At 45.2% G+C, this 12,735-nt stretch overlaps 2 protein-coding genes across 2 annotated transcripts; one reads left to right on the forward strand and one right to left on the reverse strand.

Annotated features, from left to right (window-relative positions):
* The first annotated feature begins 188 nt into the window (after window positions 1-188).
* On the forward strand, window positions 189-1,668 carry EMG1 (EMG1 N1-specific pseudouridine methyltransferase). The gene is made up of 4 exons (XM_010020296.1): window positions 189-327; window positions 693-751; window positions 904-1,053; window positions 1,351-1,668. Exons 1-4 carry the CDS (start codon window positions 195-197, stop codon window positions 1,462-1,464), a joined length of 456 nt encoding a protein of 151 aa, XP_010018598.1. The 5' UTR covers window positions 189-194; the 3' UTR covers window positions 1,465-1,668.
* Window positions 1,669-2,020: 352 nt separating this feature from the next.
* On the reverse strand, window positions 2,021-11,026 carry LPCAT3 (lysophosphatidylcholine acyltransferase 3). The gene is made up of 13 exons (XM_010020298.1): window positions 10,951-11,026; window positions 7,701-7,808; window positions 7,486-7,592; window positions 7,239-7,332; window positions 7,079-7,116; window positions 5,850-6,028; window positions 5,328-5,436; window positions 4,549-4,635; window positions 4,069-4,235; window positions 3,300-3,447; window positions 2,619-2,777; window positions 2,378-2,504; window positions 2,021-2,244 (listed from the first exon to the last, which is right to left on the reverse strand). The coding sequence occupies exons 1-12, from the start codon at window positions 11,024-11,026 to the stop codon at window positions 2,388-2,390; spliced, it is 1,389 nt and encodes a 462-aa protein (XP_010018600.1). The 3' UTR covers window positions 2,021-2,244; window positions 2,378-2,387.
* Between the last annotated feature and the right edge of the window lie 1,709 nt (window positions 11,027-12,735).

A 12,735-nucleotide genomic window follows, 5' to 3' on the forward strand; every position in this document is an offset into this window, starting at 1 on the left:
TGCGTTTAGTGTTTGGGTATGGGCTTGCTTGCTGTCAGCCTTATAGTAGAACTCGCACAGTGAAATGAACGTTCTGCCTCAGTGTAGGTCCTTCCTGCACTCATGGAGCCCAACTCTAAACTTTTCCAAGAGTCCCTTCCCTTTTGCCTTTTCTGTTTTCACTACTGTGTGTTTTTGTCCTTCAGAGCCTCCTGATGCTCATGGACAGCCCGCTGAATCGGGCTGGGCTCCTGCAGGTTTACATCCATACCCAGAAGAATGTTCTAATTGAAGTGAATCCCCAAACCAGAATCCCGAGAACTTTTGATCGGTTCTGTGGTCTTATGGGTGAGTGATGCAAACTTTGCACCAGCCACCGAGTAATGCGGGAAGGTGCTTAGGAGTGGGAGAACGTTGGGAAGAGTCACACAGTTGCACCAACCTTGAACATGTGAAAGTGAAAAAAGAGCAAAGAAGCCAAAGTATTGTGAGTTCTGTGTCCAACTGTGTGTTCCTTAGCACAGTGGGGAGTGCCTGCAGGAGACTGAGCTAGCAGCAAAATAACTGATTGATTTTCCTTTGGACTGCTTTAGATGATGCTTTAAGGGGAACTATAAAGATGGACTTTTCGTCTGCTTCAGCATCACTAGGCAGGGAATAGGATTCCTCCAGCAAAAGAACAGGCAGCTTAAGTAACTTTCTTCTTTTGCCAGTTCAGTTGCTGCACAAGCTCAGTGTTCGAGCAGCCGATGGGCCTCAGAAACTGTTGAAGGTAAACATGCTTTGACTGTTCATGGGTAATAATGTTCCTCCTTTGCAGCCAGTGCTGGAGGAGTGTGGCGGGTTGGGTTTGCTTTGTACAAGCAGTGGAGTTAGCCATGCGGCAGGTCCTCTGCACTGCTCATAACCCTCTGCTTTCTGCAGGTGATTAAAAACCCAGTCAGTGACCATCTCCCTGTGGGCTGTTTGAAGTTAGGTACCTCTTTTGCAGTCCCAAAGGTGTCAGATCTGCGTGAACTGGTTCCTACAGCAGAGCCAGTTGCCATTGTTGTGGGAGCTTTTGCCCATGGTTCGGTAAGTGCATGTATCCCTTATCTAGAGCTCTAAAACTCTTTAGCAGCATAGTTTTCACTCTTGTTCTGAGCCTGGGTTGTTTTTCTTCTTGTTTTGGCTTTGTCTCCCTTGTCCACCCCTCTCCCCAACCCAATTCTGCAACACTTGGGACCTCTCCCTCCCAGGGCACTGGTGAGGGCTGGCAGCTGTCCTGCTGCAGGAATACCTTGCCTCCCCAGCCAGTGGAGATAGATGTGACTGAGTGAAAACTTGCAGCCAGATGCTTTAGGGCTTTTTTTCTTTCTCTCTCTTCCCCAGGTTAATGTTGACTATACAGAAAAGATGGTTTCCATCAGCAACTACCCCCTCTCTGCTGCCCTGACGTGTGCTAAAATTACCACTGCCTTTGAGGAAGTCTGGGGAGTGGTATGAGTTTCTGCTACTGCCATGGTGGACTTCCGAGCAGTGACTCCATACTCTGGAAAAAAGGCTTGTTCACTTAGGGGTGGACCTGGTGCAACTTTGGACTCCTGGAAGGGAAAAGGCATCAATTTCTCCTTGTAGCTCCTGGAGCAATGAGACTGAAAAGAGACTGTCCCACTCACCTTTTTTCTTCCTATTAAAGGCCGGTTTTGATAAGAGTGCTCATGTATTTTACTTTCTCATGTTTCATACATGGGTAGGCTCGATCCCTTTATAGCAGGGACTCGGCCCAGATCTGTCATGGAACTGAAATTCTCAGCAGCGCCCTGCTTGCCCTGCAGCTGACGTTGCTCAGTCCTGCAGAATCCCCATAGTCGGTGGTGTGTGACAGTTCACATTTCCCCACCGAGGCACCCAACAGGAAAGGAGCTGAAGCCCATATGAAAAAGACCAGGAGCAATTTTTATCTTGGATGACAAACGTAGAAAAGTCAGAAGGTGGCTCCAATCCAATGCAGTGCCTGCCTTGAGTGTTTTACAATCATCGGGCATCAGCAGAGAGACGCGAGTGTCCATCGGAGGGCGGCAGAGAGATAAGGCAACATACAGAAGGTGGAGGATGCGGAAGGAGACTGACTCCGTTCCCCTCCTTTTGGGTCTCTGACCCTGTGCTTTCTCTTTCCCCCTCCTCGTGTTGAAAAAAAGTCGTACTTCAACACAGCAAACTTGGCAGGTGATGCTTTGTTTCCGGAGTGTGCAGTAACTCCTACAAATGCACAGGTGGTACAATCTGTAAAAGAGAAAAGTGCTGGATTTGGGTTGCTTGGTTTTCAGCTTTGCCTTTCACTTTGGCCTGTAACATTGCTGCCCTACTACATGTGCCAGTCCAAGCGTGGGCACCTCTCTGCCTAGGACAGCCTTACCTTTTGGCTGTTATTCTGCTTTTTTTAGCTTTTCTTTTCGTGGCACCACTACTCTGCGAATGTAAGGCAACACCAGTAATAAGATGAAGAGCGACACGTGGCCGAAGAAATAAATAGACCTGTACACCTGGAAAGAGAAAGGCAGGGTTGAGGATCAGCAAGAAGCTTCGAGCCAAGAACATCTGAGACAGGTTGGAGGGCAAAGGGTTGGTTGCACGTGTTGTCTGTGGCTACTAAATACCTTCATCCATTTGTCCCAGGTGAAAAGGCAAAATGGCACCAGAGAGTAACCCATAAACAGCCAGTGGTTAGCTTGCTGCAGCACGTAGAAGATGGGCCGCAAGGCGGTGATGGAGGTCAAAGTGCTGAGGGTAGGACTGTCCCGAATAAGCTTTATGATCTAATTTAAAGAAAAGCAACAAAATTCTTGTCAGTTGGATGTCCTGTGGCTATATATGCATGCTCTGGAGCCAAAGTTATCTATCCAGCTGTGTCAAATGGATTTCAGCGAGTAGTTAGTCTAAAAAAGTAGCTATGTATGTCATAACATACATACAATTTAAACTGTATGTTAAACATACAACAGTTTAAACTCTCAGTACTGGGACATTCAGCAGAGGCATTCAGCTCATGTCCTCCAGCCTTTCCAGCTGCCAGGCACTTCAGTTGCCCTCTACTCGTATGTCAAGTTCTACCCTTTTCTTCCTGTCAGCTTCTGCAATCAATGTATGGCTTGCCGATGCAGAAGCCACCTACTGAACTCTCTGTAGAGAACAGAACTGTCTCATGCTTGAAAACCATCCCAAAGTGAACAGCTATTTTTCGTATTTACTCCAAGTGAAACCTTTGGTGTGGAAGTTCCCAGCTCCCAGGGAAAGGCTCATGCAGGCCACCCCATCCTGGTCAGTCAGACAAAGCCCACCTGTCTTTCAATGATGACTATCAGCAGCTCCATCTGGAAGCACACCAGGTAGCCAGAGTGCAGCCCATGCCAAATGGCCAGGAAGAACAGGGTCAGTGCCTGTGACAGCAGTTTGTTACCCAGGAACTTCAGACGCTTGAAGATGTAGCTGGAGCAGAAAAGAAACAAAGGGCTTCTAGTTTATTCCCTGTCTTCCCGTCCCCATGTCAGGGATGCAGGGCCCAGGGGCCTGTGCACCTTTGCACACCCTGTGGTGACAGAAAGAGCAAGACAACTCCCCCTTATCAGGGCAAAATGTATAGCAGCCCTTGCCTTAAAGAAATCCCAGCTCCTGGGGAGAAGTGGTTCATCCTGCAACGCTCCCAGCAATGAGATTTTACACTTCAGTTGTGTGTCCCAGCAAGTGCTGAAAAAAAACTGTCGAGTCATTGCCTAAGGGAGCATCACAAGGCAGGATGCGGGATCCAGCTGGTAGAGCAGCTTTGTGCCAGTTTGACCAGGCAGGCCCAAGGGCTCGCTGCAGTCAATCTGCCCTCCTGCTGCAATCAACTCCTTGCCTGTATTATTGAACTGCCCTTTTAGATTGAATGAAAATACCTAACCCAGTAACCTGTTCCAAACGGCACAAACATGGAAGCAGCAAAACATGGAAGAAAGAGTTTAAGAAAGGAAAACTGGCAGATGCTTCCCCTAATGCTCCCTCTCAGCCTAGGATCCTGGTTCTGTTGACACAAATGTTACCAAAACAGTCTGGGAATGTTCTGCTCACCGGGCCACCCAAGTATTGGTGTTGATGTTGAAAGAAGCAATGGTCCCTGTGAAAAAGGGTGTTGTCTCATACAGCCAGACCTTCATGTTGGCACAGGCATTCCACAAAGGCTTTCCGTTCTGGTCCTTCCCATTGTACCCCAGACCAACAAGGATGCAGACACCTTCCTATGGAAAAAGATTCAGAAGAAAGGAAAACATTGTTCCCCTCCTTTTTTGTTTGTTTTGAAAGGCAGAGCTGGGTAGGCTCCGACTCTCACTGTGGTGAGTGGAGAGCACCACTGCAGGTGGAACAAATGCTGGAAAAACTGCCTGCTTTTTAGTTCAATAGCCTTTGCTAACTTAAAGCAAGTTAAACTGACCTGCACTGATCTCCAGATACTTGGATTATTTCCATTTAGGGCTAAGTCTAAGAGCATACTAAGGAGCTGCAAAAGTGTGACCTTTGTTCTTTTGTCTCTGGAACAACATCTAGACTCACCGTCACAAGCCAGCAAGTTACGTATTTGTAGAGTATAATTTTGCCCCAGATCAACATGTAAGCACATCGGAACCAGAAAGGCTTCTCCTGCAGGGGTGAGAGTGAAACAGAATCAAAATGAAAAATGGAGTTGAATGGCAATAATGAGACAGAGTAGATGGGATCTCTTGACTCTCTTCCTTCTGGTTTGGTGTATGTGTTGAGACTGCTCTATGACCTGGGCTGCCAGGCTATTGGCTTATGGAAGTTCACACATCATTCTCTTTCCTTTGGTAATACATGGCTGTACTGAAATAGGTACTTTGGGAAAATTCTGGGGTTACCATAATCACTGCAGAATTTATACCTTCATTTATTCAGACTGACACAAACACTGATAATCTGCAGGTAGGAATGACTTGTTTAGTTTTCTAAGAACCTCAGAGCCTCTGGTAAGCCTTGCAAATTACTCGAGTGAAGTTCTTTGCATGTAGTGGTTAAGTTGAAGGACATTAAAAGGTCACAAAATACATAAATTAGGTTTCAAAAACAATAGTAACAGCAAAGATTTGGTTTCAGTTCAGCTTAACACATTCCTGTTCTGCATCAAATGGAATCCAGAGGACAAGCAGTAAAGCCAAATCAGTTGTGGAAAGGGTTATCGCTAGTTGATAACTTATTCTTGAAGCAAAACTAAGAACACCTGCCCCCCCACCCCGTAGATTCAGTGCCCACTGAATCTACAGATTCCAGAGAAGTGGAATTCTTCTGCACCCCAGTACTGCCAAATGAATACATACCATATAATCATCTGAGGTGAGGTATTCGTCAGAGATGTACTGGCTTGACAAGGTATATATTACTAGAAACAAGAGACCCAAACTCAGGCGCTTCAGAGCTGGCACAAAACTGAGAAAGAAAAATAGGAAGGTCAAAAAAAAAAAGCCATGGAAAGTGACCATCATGCTCATAATTTGAAGAACAGAAGTGGAGAAGAGTTAGGGGAGATAGCAATAAGGGAGTCACCATGTTCCACTGCAGCGGATGACTTCATTTGGAAGCTGGGATGCCAACATTAGCAGGTTGGGACTGAGTCTGTACTAAAGATGTCAAATAGTTGTTTGATGGTCATGTCCTAGAACAGTGTAAGGACATTAACCAGATTGTTACGAGCAACTTTTGAAAAACTGCCTTGTTTTAGAAATCACTTTTGATCACAGAACTTTTGTGTCCAGGGAAGGCACTCTGCTGCAGGGAACATGTGGAGGGATGCAGCATTCTGGGATCTTAGGAAGGTGAGGAGCTAAGTGGGTTTTTATTACCTATTGGGTCTCTGGCCTGGAACGTCAGTCATCTCACCCCTTGCCAGTTTCTGATAGTCTGTCATGGAGAACTGAGGCCCCACCATGAAGGCACCATAGAAATAGGAGAATCCCGAGACCTCCAGCAAGGTAGGAACAACCCGGACAGCAAATTGCCGCTGCTCAGGGGTCAGGAACTCCTGCACCAAAGGGAGTGGCATTAACATCATCCTAGGGGATCTCATACTAACTTCGGATGTTACGTTCTCAGCCTACCTCCTCAATGGTCTCAGTTCTTGCCCTCCATATATAAAGAACTTTCCACTTTGTACTTCACGACCATCCCTGTCCCCAGCCCTGTCTATCCCCACCCCCTCTAAAAAGCAATGAGATCCAATGGTTGACAGCAGTTGCACAGATCTCTATTCCTAAATAAGCTCAAAACATGGAAGAGATCTATTGACATGCATCCCTGCCAGCATGGTAGGCATTGTAGAAGTACTCTATCTGACATATTGCAGTCCCTGACTGCAATCGCATGTACTGTCCCAAGACTTTATTGTCCTACAAGTCCTACTTCTTGATGCAAGAATTCATTGTATTTAAATACTTGAAATTTAAGTTTAGGAAATTTCAGCTCAACCTTGTTTTCTTGCAGTCAGCAGCAATTCCATGGATGCTAAAATCTTGGTCAGGCCCCGACAGGAGATGGGGAATGCAGGATTATGAGACTGTAGTAAGTGTTCTGCTCAGTCTCACACATTGTGCTTCTTCCCTCACTGTTTCATTGGCTCTAAAAACAGGGCCCTAACAAATGGTAAAGGGCAGCCATTCACAGGGATAAAGTAAGACTAAACAAAGGAAAGGAAGATGGGAACTGAGATCCAGTGTTGATGGTTTGCAAGTACACTACCCACAACACACAGAGCATTGGGGACTGGGAATCTAAAGCAACAGTTTTGGGGGAAGGAGATGGTTGGGGTATTTGGAAGGGAGCAGAATATTCTGACATGATTGAAACAACTTTTGTCACTCCATAATCACTACTGTCTCTGTTCCAAATTATTTCTTTCCACTCCAGAATTCAGTGCCATCAGACACTCACAGAGGCTCCCCTCTCAGCTATGGCTTTTACCAAGCAGTGCATGTAGCTTGCTAACTTGCATCCTTTGAACTTGATTTTCTGACCTCTAGCTCACTGGGATGACACGGAGGAAGGGAGGAGGAATGAAGAAGAAATAGTGTCTTACCGGTTCTTTTCCTCCATCATAGTAATCGATAGCCAGACCTAGAGGTGAGAAACGATTATTTGAAGGCCTGGGATGGGCTCATTGGGCTGAACAAGCAGTCCTCCCTTCCCTGAGGCATGGCTTGCAGAGTACAAGAGATAGGAAGGAGGTGTGAACTCACCAATCAACTTGAGGGTCAAGACACAATGTGGCATTGTCCACTTGATATCATAATGGTCTGTGGCTGTGAAATAATATCCAGCCATAAGGTATGTCTGAAAGAGACCGTTGTTTGGGTTAGTCAAACTAATTCCCCCAGCTGGTGTTGATCTGTCCCCACTTTTCCACCCACAGTTGCTACTGGGAAGTGCAAAACCGAACAGAGGGCTCCTTTCTACAAACTGATGCAGTAAGAAAGAGAGTTTTACCATCTGAAAGAAGAACGTGGTGAAGACGGCAGTGATTGTGCGACCCATTAGTCTCAGTATGAGGAACTGGATGAGGACACACAGCAGGGAATGAAAGAACTGCATCCCTGTGGGACGGGAAAGAAAGAGAGATGAAGTAGAAATGACACTACAGGCCTTCCCAAACTGCAGCACACCCTGGGCCAGGCAGCTCTCCCTTCCCAAACTCATCTTACCAAAATTGAAGTAAGCAATTGAGAGTCCTGTGAACACATTGTAGAGATGGATGAGGTAGGTCTCTTTCTGGAAAAGGAAATAGCGCTGGAACAAGGCAAAAGGATATCCTGAGGAGAAAACAAAAAAGATGAAAGTGGTGTAAGTGAGCATAGACAAGTATTTGTGATGGTCCAGAAAACAGCCTTCTCCAGCATGTTATTAGGAACATGTACTATGTTCATATATTATCCACACAGGTCATGGTGTACATTCCTGATCTTGCATTTCCATTTTGGGAGATGAGATGTCATATACTCTGTATATTATGGGGACAAAAATACTTCAACAGGAACATAATGATGTCAAAGTTGACATTGAAGTGCAAGAAATTCCAGGATTGCAGTTTCTGGCCTCATTCAATACATGAGATAGATAATGCTGAAATACATGAATCGGACACTTTAGTCTCTGATTCACTTCCAAATTCAGTGAATGTGGCAAAAAGCTAGATTAAAAAAAGGGGGGGGAGGGATGATGTTTTATGGTTAATACCATTACATTACCCTAAAAATTGAATCCCTGCTCTTGCCTCAATGAGCTCTTACATGATGCTGACCAGAGATCCTCAAGTGACCTCCAGTAGTGTACTTTTTTTTCTAGCTCTGCAGCTTCAGATTTGCATCTGATTTGTGAGCTCCTGGGCGCACAAAGCTGTAACTAACATCCACTGGGCCCAGGATGTAGTGGTTTTTTAACAATATCAAAGTCAGAAGCATTGCTTACAGAGCTGCTAAGATTAGTAGAAAGAGTTTTTTCCTTGCATTTTCTGCTGGTTAGCTCCTGGTGTATTTTAGGAATGCCTCCAGATTATTCATCCGTGGCTCTAGTGAGAAGCAAACATTTGTGAAGCACTCTGGTAGTACGGGGAGAAGTGCCATACAGAAACCCATGAGTCAATTCAATTTTGTCGTCTAGGTGAGGTTCACATAACATGCATTAAACACTGCTACATATGAGACAATAATTATATTATGTTTTAACACACCTCTGCTCTGGAGACAGGCTGAGAGAGCTGGGCTGGTTCAGCCCAGAGAAGAGAAGGCTCCTTAAGGGGAGACCTTAGAGCAGCTCCAGTGCCTAAAGGGGCTACAAGAAACCTGGAGAAGGACTTTGGACAATGAGAATGGCTTTAACCTGCCAGAGAGGAGATTGAGATGAGCTCTTAGGCAGAAGCTCTTCCCTGTGAGGGTGCTGAGGTGCTGGCACAGGGTGCCCAGAGAAGCTGTGGCTGCCCCATCCCTGGCGGTGTTCAAGGCCAGGTTGGACACGGGGGCTTGAAGCAACCTGCTCTAGTGGAAGGTGTCCCTGCCCGTGGCAGGGGGTTGGAACTGGATGAGCTTTAAGGTCCCTTCCAACCCAAACCATTCTATGATATTGACACAGGAAGTATTGTCCATCTCATGAACATGTGAAGTCTGTTCAGGCAATTAGTGCTTCTAAAGGCATGTACACCATGAGCTGAATTGGGATAGCAGAATCCATTTCAATTCTGGCATTTTGTAACTTGCTACTGCTTTACTTTGCAAGCTTGTTGCTTTCATGCTGATTAAGAACAAACAATAACAACAACAAAATCTCTTCTACCAACAAAAACCCCAACTAAAACAGAAATTAATCCTATACCACAACACTGGCATCCATGCTACTTTTATTAGCCTAGGTGAAATCTGTAGCAGTGGATAGATCTCTGCTACTTACACTAATGGAGCAATAGTAGCAGTAGGTAGTCATGTTTTATATGGAGCAGTAATAAAAGGTGATGAAATGCCCATTTTGCCAAGAAGTGTTCGATGGATGGAAGGTTTCCAACAAGCAAGGCCAAATCTAGTCACTACTGTGACAGGAAATGAGAAACTCTGTCACATTATGTAAAATACATGTCTTGCAGTCAGGCAGCGCTAACACGCTGAGGTGTGACTGGAGCCATTTTAAGATCCTTTCCCTCCCTCCAAGATCCCTTGGGAGGGAGTTCCAGATTTTGGGATGTTTGGGTTTCCTTGCAGATCCAGGGTGGCAGCATGCTCTGCTGAGCCCAGATGTGTACCTGCTGCTTCTTGAAACTGAGCTGTTGCTCCCATTTCCTCAGCCTCTTGCTACCCCTCTTTTGGTCTTCCCTGCCTCCTTGTTCCTGTTCCTTCCTGCTTTTGTCCCCCGCACTGGTTTCCATGCCACAGGCTGCTTTCTTGGTCTCAACAGCCTGCCAGCCCCACATACCATGGCCCCTCGCCTGCAGAGCCTGGCAACCTTGCCCCTGCTCATCCAGCTTGCTCTTCCCTTCTGCAACAGCGGCTCCACATTGTCCTACAAAATGCCATACCCAGACCGTCCCTTTTCCTTCCTGCTATTAACTGTATTAACAGCTGTCTAGATCCAAAGTTAAAATACTGAGGTTTATTGTGGAAAAATGTTTCCCCTGTCGAACAAGGGGGGAAAGAGCAGATCAGATATACATGCAAAGCACAATTTATTGCTGTTCGTCTACACATAAGGTTTTAAAATCACATTTTTCAAGGGTTTCCCACTGTCAAAAATCAGTACAAGCCAACAAAATATTCCGTTTTCACTGGGTTTTGGCTCTAGCTATTTCTGTAGACAGAATTAAATTATCACTGAATACTATTTTATACCTCAGATTTCTAAAAGCCAGACATTTGATTTATTTTCTTGCATCCCCAGCTAACATTCCTACTCTTTCAAAGACCTGTCTCACTTGCCAGGTATACTCCTTTTCAGCTCTACACAGCAGATCATATTGTGGCTTGGGTAGTGCTTCTCTGAAGGAAAAAGAATTATGAGTCCCTGCAAATGAGAGAGCTACTAATATGTAGAGCAGCTATGCTTTTAGAATGCTACTCACAACATGGGTGCTGTTCCAGTTCTAAAGTCACAACATCAGCCTAAATTCTTCTGCAATACAGAGCAACATGCTAGGACTCTGGACTGCAGTTTAGTTCCCGGTTGTACTGCACAGAACATAGTTTTCTCACTTTTACAACTGAGCCATTTGCAGATGTAAACTTTAACCCCCAATGGCAGTGGATGCTGAGTGTCAGTGGCCATTCTGCCGTGGCCTGTGCCCTTTTGAACACTCATAAACTATTTATTAGATAAGGAGGTGGTCCTACCAGTGCTCCTGCCCAAGTTGAAGAACAGCTTCAAGTGTTCTTGAAGCAGCCCAGGTTAGCAGAGCAAAAGCAGGAGAGCAGTTACCGCTGCTGCCTGCCAAGCTTGCTGTCACATTTGGGTATGTCATCAGCAGGATGCCATTCTGCTTTGCTTTTGCCATTCAGAAGCAACAGCAGTAAAGCTCCCTGTTCCTAGAGGGACCCTTCCCAGCAGCTCCCAGTCTGCCCAACTCCTCTTTCACAGCTCCCTAAGGCAGAGCGGACCGAGGCAGGAAACCGGCTCTCTGGAGAAAAAAGAAGGTGACCCCCTGATCCGAAGTAATTCTCCTTCTCTATGCACTATGGAGTTGAAAAGCAGTCTGCATGCAGACTTGGTTTTTGCCTCTAGTTATACTTTCTGTAGAAGGGAATTATCAATTGATATAAAAGGGACAAATTAGTTGGGAGATGCTGCTGCTGCTAAATCCCTACTTCTTCTTTAACCTCACAGTAAGAAGAAGGTGACCTCTGGTTAAGAGAACCCTGACCCTAGAAGCAAAGGATAAGGTCAGCTTCTTGGCCACAGCCATTTGGGAGAGGAATGGGCCACTGCACAATGCCCAGGTTGTCCACATATCCAACAATCTACTTGAGCAAAAGAAGTAAATGATCAAGAGGCTGGTTTAAGCAGGAGGAAAATTCTAATTACAAGCAAAAATAGTGCTGTCAAGTTTGCATCTTCTGGAATGGGTGATTAAGATGCCTGTCTTTTTCCAGAGGTAAAGCTGCAAGTAAGAACACCATTCTTTTCATCTCGGCTCCCTTTATTTTCCCTTTTATATGTGTTAGCTCTGTTTCATCTTCAAGAGAGCAGATCAGACTATTTTTCCTCTTCTCCCTTTTGCTGATCAGTTAACTCCACCTTTATTAACATCTAGCAGATCAGTTGTGTCCATTTTCCTGTAAGAATGCTAGAACTAAAAGGGAAGAAACAGGAAAAAGACATGTTAAAGTATAAGCCTTTACCTAATATTTTGACTTCAAAAGTATTCTCTTTTTCTGTCTGTAATACCGCAAAACTCCCACACCTTGTTTAACACTGGGTGCATATACATGAGTATTTTAATTCAGCTCAGGAGTGCACTTTTAAAGTCCACTTATAGTGCTTTAGTTTGCATAGCAGAACTGTCTCAAAGCACGTGAACTAGACTCTCTTCAAACAAAACTCAACTGAAAATGCACTGCAGTGGGTGCTTAGTCCATATGACCAGACTGACGCAAATCCAAAGTAAATGCCCCAAACCCACCAGGTACAACACACAAACAAGTCTGCTCTACAGATCTGCTCCTATTGTACCATTTTACTTGCTAATGTAGACACAGTCAGTGCGTAGCATTACACAGGTCTCTATTTATTTAAGCAGTATTTGAAAGTAAGAGTTTAAACAAGGCAGCACAGAAGTGCTTTCTGGTTTGGCTGGTTTAAGCACATCTTAAGATGGGACATCTCTTACCCATTAAAATCAGTTGCTTGCCTCCCCTTCAGTAAAGTTCTTGCTTGGCTGAGTACCTGGAGACTTGATTTGGGCTAAGTCATCAGCTATAGGAAACCACAGGGAGAACTTCACTGAGCCTGAAAATCTTCAGGATGCAAAGAGCAGGAATAAGCAAAGGATGTACAAAATAAAAAGAAAGAAATGGTGAAAGGCAGCAGAGGGGGAGATAACACCACCTGCAAGCAAAGCAGCTGGTTTCTGGTACCTATTCGGTGTGAATGACTTACTTTCTGCTGGTCACTGCTATGTGTGTAGATGAGGGAACACTTCACCACTGTTTTTCCTGGCAGATCTTGGGCAGATCAGCAGGGGCAGTTCTGGCTCAGGGCTATGAA

This window comes from Nestor notabilis, unplaced genomic scaffold, assembly GCF_000696875.1.
Source record: "Nestor notabilis isolate BGI_N333 unplaced genomic scaffold, ASM69687v1 scaffold2088, whole genome shotgun sequence".
Taxonomy (NCBI): domain Eukaryota; kingdom Metazoa; phylum Chordata; class Aves; order Psittaciformes; family Psittacidae; genus Nestor; species Nestor notabilis.

Bases quoted from the DNA above. Each gene is read 5' to 3' on its own strand.
- EMG1 (XM_010020296.1), top strand. From the start codon at position 195: ATGCTCATGGACAGCCCGCTGAATCGGGCTGGGCTCCTGCAGGTTTAC. The intron at 752-903 runs GTAAACATGCTT...TGCTTTCTGCAG, and splicing joins GGCCTCAGAAACTGTTGAAG to GTGATTAAAAACCCAGTCAG. The intron at 1,054-1,350 runs GTAAGTGCATGT...TCTCTTCCCCAG, and splicing joins GAGCTTTTGCCCATGGTTCG to GTTAATGTTGACTATACAGA.
- LPCAT3 (XM_010020298.1), bottom strand. From the start codon at position 11,026: ATGGCAAAAGCAAAGCAGAATGGCATCCTGCTGATGACATACCCAAAT. The intron at 7,593-7,700 runs GTAAGATGAGTT...CCCGTCCCACAG, and splicing joins AATTGCTTACTTCAATTTTG to GGATGCAGTTCTTTCATTCC. The intron at 6,029-7,078 runs GTAAGACACTAT...CCTTTGGTGCAG, and splicing joins ATGATGGAGGAAAAGAACCG to GAGTTCCTGACCCCTGAGCA.